This window comes from Epargyreus clarus, unplaced genomic scaffold (assembly GCF_041222505.1).
Source record: "Epargyreus clarus isolate Ecla_fem2 unplaced genomic scaffold, WU_Ecla_fem_2.2 ptg000011l, whole genome shotgun sequence".
Lineage (NCBI taxonomy): Eukaryota > Metazoa > Arthropoda > Insecta > Lepidoptera > Hesperiidae > Epargyreus > Epargyreus clarus.
The window spans coordinates 4,746,020-4,753,116 of record NW_027332219.1 but is presented as its reverse complement, the minus strand read 5'-3'; the positions used below and the strand labels follow the sequence as shown (position 1 = coordinate 4,753,116).

The window sequence follows — 7,097 nt, the reverse complement described above, 5'->3', positions numbered from 1 at the left end:
AGATGCGTTATAAGTTATAACCCATTTGGTACTATATATTTTATATTCTTTTGGTCGTGAGGACTAAGTTGGAATGCCTTAGATACCCCTCAAAGACCCAATTCTATAACCAACCCCAGGTAAATTTTTTACTTAAGGTCAGCCACGGATAAATTACTATCCCTGAGGACTAAGTTGTAACGCCTTGGGTCTACCATCTCCATTGTATAAAACTACTAGCTGACTCGGCAAACGTTGTGTTGCCATATAAATAAAAAAAAATGTTAAGGGTGAACAACCCTTATTACCCACTTAGGGGTATGAAAAATAAAAAGTAGCCGATTCTCTGACCTACTGAATATGCATATAAAATTTGGTGAAAATCGGTAAAGCCGTTTCAGAGGAGTACGGTAACTAACATTGTGACACGAGAATTTTATATATTAGATGTAGTAAGACTTAGAAATCGCATAAAAATGTATTAACATTAAAACCTTATAACATTTAAACTTTTTCAAAAACTACACATTGTATAAAAGAAAAAATCTTGCGTATTTTGATCAAACTGACATTTGACCTGTCAAGCATGTATTGAAAATGTAATCTAAAATTTTGTAAAAATCTCAAAAATAGTAACATTTCGGCAATATGAATTGAGAGTTAATTTACAGGGTTAGTTCTAAAAACCTACTTTCATGATTTTGTTGTAAAGTTTTACAACGGTTCAACTTTGAACCCGTAAACATTACAAATGTTCAAAAAGCTAGCTCATATGGGCCTGTTGGGCAGTAAGCCCAAAAGAAGGATTGACGAAGCAACGAGTAATTCGAGGTATTGTTATTTCCTATTTTTTTCTTTTAGTTTAAAATACTAAAGTTTACGTAAGTTTATAATAAATCACATCTCATTCTTCTTTTTTCATTTTGGCTATTTTGGGTATTATTGTATAATTTTACAATTTATATACTGAAAAGTAATATGAAAGAATATCTAGAAGTACGAAATACTTCTAGATACGAAAATACTTTATATAATTGTCAACGGCAACGTTTGTAAACAAGCATGTAACTCGCTTACCATTTATAATATTATTGAAGTAGTGAATGAGCTTACTTAATGACCGAATCTATCATTTAGGATAGAAGTTCTAGTTCTACCTACAAACCATGTTTCCACACCCTTTTAACGAAGTGCAAGGGCTGTTTCACACTAGACAATCATATGTGGTTCTACTAACTAAAATATGAATTTACCCATATTCCACAATATTTTAAACGTTTTTTTCAGTTTATCAAATCTTCGTTATGTCGTCACCGAGAGACCCAAATGGAAAGTGTTTCACAAGAAAGAGTAAGCCTCGATAATATATTTTTATATGATTTACGTAGGTGCCTGTCCCACAAACTGCTCACCATTAGCTGAACAAACATCAGTTCAGAATTATCAACTAAAAATTAAAAATATTAAACTTGAGATTATCATGGTATTGTGAAATTGTGCGAGTGAAGTTATGTATGTGCGTATTATAAAATAATTATCACTTACTTTAAAGATAAAGAAAACCATCGCGTTCCTTCATATATTTAAATACATTTCTCAAATATATGTGAAGTCTAACAATTCGCATTTGATCAATGCGAATTCTGAAAAGAGGCCCGTGCTCAGCAGTAGGACAATAATGTTTTGGGTGTTGAAGATGGTAATAATGAAGAAAGATTTCCTTCACAGTATGCATCGGTTTGAATCGGTCAGAAAAAGTAAAGTTACTTAGATAAAAAAAAATGTAAATGCATCAATAGAATTTGTTCTGTTCTGTAAACTTACAGGGTAGTAGCAGTACCGGCTTATCAGACAAGAACCTTGAAACCAATGAAGGGCTGCCCTTGCGGGAACAATGGACCATGCAAGCAGAGGGTCACGCCCAAGGGAGTCACCATACATTATCCTCAGAAGTAATTATGATCACACTCTTTATATAATTTAGTAATATGATTTAGATGATACGTTGCCAATTCAATTAAAATTGTGCTGCGTTTTTCGTCTTAGTTTTGTCATTCTATTGAAATAATAAATGAGCATGCAGTTCACTTGATGTTATTATCTCCTACTAGCTGACCCTGCAGTCTTTGTACCGCCTCAAAATCTATTTATCAAATATATTTCATATAAACATATAGCCTATGTTACTCGTGGATAATGTAGCTTTCGAATGGTGAAAATTTTTAAAATCGATCCAGTAGTTTTTGAGCCTATTCATTACAACCAAACGAACAAACAGTTTTCCTCTTTATAATATTAGTGTAGATGGATCCTATACATATCTGTTGTCATCCTGAAATAGGAGTCCTGCCTAAGTTCGACCGTAAATGCGTTGCTAGCTATGAGTACAATTTTAAAGTATTTTTAAAGACCTTTCAAATCAGTACCCAAAATATTTGACTACTATTATAAGACCGAATGAATTGAAGTAGTTACTGTCACTTGGACTTGCAATACCAGAAAAGTCACTAGTGTCAGCGGCTTAGGGCTCGAACACAAAACTGCGATGCGAATTCGCAACGCAGAAAATTGCGATGCGAATTGCTGCGATGCGATATCGTGCGGCGTAGCGTCCCTCAGGGTGACCAACAACAACAACCACTGTGCGATGCGAATCAATTCGCAAGTTCTTGCGATACGTCGAGGGAACTCGCAGATTTTTGCGATGCGACGTCGCATCGCAGTTTTGTGTACGAACCCTAAGTAGAAGTCTGTACGGTGTAAACGTGCATTTTCTGCAGACAGCATTTCCCAAGCCGCGCGCACGCCATTCATTAAATAATTATATTTTAAAATCAGTTCGCATCAATTAGCCAACAAGGACGCCGCGTACTCATTTAAATCAAGTAGCGCATCTCATTGATTACAATTAAGTATCGGTTTTGGACAATATAATCATTACTCCATAATTCGGTATTTCATTTATCGCTAATAGTGTATGCAGCAAGAAACCGTACAAAGTCTTTTACATCTATATCGATATTTTTTGCAGAAAGAAGAGATTCGGCTTTACTGTAAACAAAAGTATCATATCACCGAAACCTGACAAAGGTTTTTATAGCAACAAGTGAGCATATACGTTTTAGTTCAAATCGATTTTTACTATCACGAAAATCTTCAATATCATAAAGTATTCTTTTGTTTCTTTTTTTAAAAGATTCAATAAATTCAAAACGTTCAAAAAAATCAAAACTATCAAAAAAATCAAAACATTCAAAGCAAAGAATCCGAGGAAAGCAAAAGTTGCAAGTTTCTCGAAAAAAATTAGCAAGGAAATGTTTATGCCTTTCTTTTTCCCTCCCGGTAAGTAGAAATTTTGTAATTTATTTTGGAGGGAAGGTTATTTTTAAACCTCCCCTATGGACCCACGTGTTCGGGTTTTCAATTTTTACGCTACTCTAGATAATAGAGTAGGAGAGGGTGTAGTCACGCTACTTCCTATAAACGTGATTAATGTTGTATGAAAAGTATCTTAAAAACGGTTCAATCGATTTCATGATTGGCGAAAATAACACTTCAATACCTAATGTTTTCGTCACTTAATCATATTTTTTACGAAGTCTATGTGAAATGGAAACTTAAGAACTTTTAATTTCTTTAGAAAATATGCCGTGACACTTTGCTCAATTACTTATTTCGCAAATTCCTACGTATGATCTACTTGACTAGATCACACTTTTTTCAGAAAATCACTTAACTATTTAGCGCCTTTTAATGTTTATTACTTAATTTTAAAGATACAATTTACTTTGTTTTACTATATAATCAATTTAAGATACACAATCAATAATCAACAAAAATGTAATATTATAAGAAAATGAACCAATTCACGATGCGTACAAAATAACCACTTAATAATTGCCCCAATTAAATTCATTTCCGTCAGTTAACATTTACATACTGACTCGATTATACTTGCACCTCAATAAACGTATTTTATTCCTTTAACAGCCCTCGACCGACACCGAAGGTAAAAGTGATACGACAAAGGAAGTTCCCGACTTGGAGATTAGACAAGATTCATTACAGGTGGGCGGCATTTAGTCTGAGAATCTCGAGAGTCCCAAGAACTCTTAGTTACTCAGTTTATTGCCTCGATCCTCGATTTTAAGTAATTTTCTTTAATTAATCGTCGAGTTTCGGATTGATTCCCCAGATCTTAAGGTTGGGGATAATGACTTAAGTTTATTGTCTCTAGACAGTGTTTTAGAATCGAAGTTGAATTGCGATACGGGTTTGATCCTCGACTATGCAAATAGAAGTTAGATTACAAATAATGTAGATCATAGTGACGTATTAGTAGCGATGTAATCGCCAATTAGGTAGTGGGATAAATTTGTCATTTCATCTAAGAAGCTTGGATAGACATAACGGCATGCATCTCTCATTTTTCGAATTTATGTGTGTTTTAGAAATCAATTATCAAATAACGCATGTTTTGACGATGAAGGAAAAAATAATTAGACGACCCGTGTGGCGGAGCGGTCATCATACCGGTCTGACGCGCAAAGGGTCCCGGGTTCGATCCCCGGCCAGACAGATATCTAAATAATGAATTTAGATTTCTGTTTCTGGGTCTGGGTGTTTGTGTATTTGTCTATGTGTGTGTCCATGGCACCCACGACACAGGGAATCCTAGTGTGGGGCTGTGAGTGTAGAAAGCGTGAGCGTGTAGCGTGTAATAATATCAAGAAATGTAACTGTCTAAGAATCTCAAACTATATGAAATCTTCCAACCTGCAACTTAACGAGCCTGGAGAGTCTTTCCAATAAAACCCAGTGCCACGCAACCAGCTATAATGTTTGATGCTGATGACGTCAATGATATTATGACAATGAAAATAAATAACATTTAGTAGCCATTGAAATATATTTTGAATTTAGTTTTAGAGATTGAATATTTAATATCAGGAAACGTGTTTACTAAAATTTATATTATTTTATTTCAGACCAGCCCTCAGTATATCACCAAGACCATTCAGAAAACTCCGCAGTTAACTTATTGTAAAGTCTAACAATACGATGTTAATACACTGATATTAATTGTTGAAGTTTATTTCATTGACTCGTCCTTAGCTTTAGATACAGTCTTGTTATTGCCTACCTTGCATGTAATTTCTACGTCGTAGTGGTTGAAATTCGGTCTATCGATCGAGGGGTCCGGGATTCTTATCCCAGGCATGCAGCTCCCACTTTTCCAATTGATTTTCATATTACAAATTGATTTTATTATTACCTGCTTAAACGGCAAAGGAAATCATCGCGAGGAACCTATCCTGCATACCTGAGAAATCTTTAAAAAAATTAAAGGTGTGTGATGTCTATCAATTCGCACTTAATCCTTTAGATTCTGACAGGAGACCTGTGCCCAGCAGCGGGACAGTAATAGGTTGATGATGATGAAAAGCATAAAGGACAGGAAGACAAGCGACATGTCAAATACAAATCTGCAAACACATTTGTGTTCATCTAAAGGCAAAATTTGTCACATTTTCCATTCCGACAAAACTTCCTTTCATACGACAAAATTACAAGTGGGAGTATCTGCGCGGATATAAATCATTTTCTATGAGATTCTCTATCGGGCACCCTTGTCACAGACCGCGAACATATTGGGGCTTTTATCTTTTTGTTCGAGATTATAGGGGCAAATTGCTTTGTGGACAAACTATTTGCCCGGACCCGTTTCCTGTCCACTGATGTTCCTTTGTAAGCATTAGTTTTCAATTCCAAATTAAACTTAATAGTTTCCGTAATGTATGTAAATAATGAAATGGACTCCGGTGGCACTACCGCCGCTACTACTTCTGCCTTATGACTGCAGTGTTAAGCGCTGCTGTGTTCCGGTTTGAAGGGTGTGGTAAGGGAGACAGACATTTTTTCGAGGCGTTCCAGCTTAGTCCTCAGGTTTGAGGCGCATCTGTGGCCGACATCAGATAAGAATCTGGTCTTGGAGATGATTGCAGATGTCCATCGGCGACCGTAGCTATTAAATATTAGGTAGACTGCATACTTTTGCAGGTGGTAGAACCCTTTGTGGCTCGACTCCGGCGGCACCACCGCCACACCTATTTCTACCTAATAATAGCAGTGTTAGGCTCTGCTATGTTCCGGTTTGAAGGGTACGGTGGTAAGGGAGACAGACTTTTCCGAGGCGTTCCATCTTAGTCTTCAGGGGTAGCGGCGCATCTATGACTGACCTCAGGTAGGAGTCTAATCTTATCGGAGGTTGATGGCAGATGTCCATGGGCGGCAGTAGTTACTCAAATCAAGTGAACTGCGTATTCGACTGCTGCTTCTGTATTATATATGTAAAAAAGTCACTATGTCAATAAAACCCTACAAAAACTTAGCACTATCTACTAAGTTGTAAGATATAAGTTTAATTATCTAAGTTACTTTGGGCGGATTGAAAACAAGCAAGTTACGAACATTCCAGACTCTATGTGTAAGTTTAATTAGGCACTTCCCACAACAAATTGTATCGGATTCCATCCAAATTGCCGGAATTGGTTTCTGGAATTTGATTCCATATACGAATTAAATACTGAATACTAGGTATTTACCGGTTTTACAAATAAAGGACAATGCCCATGAAAGTATGGACCGCCGTCCAGAGTTGCATCAAATTGAAACTTGTTGTGGACGATGTATAATTAACCAAATACTACCACCAATAATTATTTTTTAGATCAGCACCCGGGTTCTAAAGTTATTTACAGAAATGTTACATAACCTCAAAATCGAAAATATCCGACGATAGATTGATGGTCGGTTTTAACTGATAGTAGGTATCTATAATGTAGTTCGACTAACATATTCCATTTACTTTTAAAGGTAAACCTAAAATAATCCTAAAAACCTAAAATAATGAATTCCGAGTATAAAATACAGCCATTTTAATTTTTAAGAACAACAATCAACATTTCGTCTTATTTTTTCTTAAAAGGAACCCCCTTGTTCAAAGAAAATATTCTGATCGACAAACTATGTAAAAAAATCAAAAAATAATTTAAATATTACTTTCATTTTGATGCATGAGAAAAATCATTAATCTAAACACTAATAGATCTTATTGA

The 7,097-nt window shown here is 35.5% G+C and overlaps 1 protein-coding gene across 2 annotated transcripts; it reads left to right on the top strand.

Moving 5' to 3' along the window:
• Window positions 1-526: 526 nt before the first annotated feature.
• Window positions 527-5,069, top strand: LOC140745719 (uncharacterized). 2 transcript variants are annotated; one of them, XR_012102697.1, is made up of 7 exons: window positions 527-810; window positions 1,267-1,329; window positions 1,806-1,931; window positions 3,011-3,085; window positions 3,176-3,321; window positions 3,970-4,047; window positions 4,968-5,069. XR_012102697.1 is itself a non-coding variant. In XM_073077614.1 (6 exons), exons 1-6 carry the CDS (start codon window positions 731-733, stop codon window positions 5,014-5,016), a joined length of 471 nt encoding a protein of 156 aa, XP_072933715.1. In that variant the 5' UTR covers window positions 527-730; the 3' UTR covers window positions 5,017-5,069. The 2 variants fall into 2 exon arrangements, 1 of the variants encoding a protein (XP_072933715.1); XM_073077614.1 differs by lacking the exon at window positions 3,176-3,321.
• The last annotated feature ends 2,028 nt before the right edge of the window (window positions 5,070-7,097 follow it).

Coding starts and splice junctions, on each gene's coding strand:
- LOC140745719 (XM_073077614.1), top strand. CDS start 731: ATGTTCAAAAAGCTAGCTCATATGGGCCTGTTGGGCAGTAAGCCCAAA. Junction 811..1,266: donor GAAGCAACGAGTAATTCGAG/GTATTGTTATTT, acceptor CGTTTTTTTCAG/TTTATCAAATCTTCGTTATG. Junction 1,932..3,010: donor ACCATACATTATCCTCAGAA/GTAATTATGATC, acceptor TATTTTTTGCAG/AAAGAAGAGATTCGGCTTTA.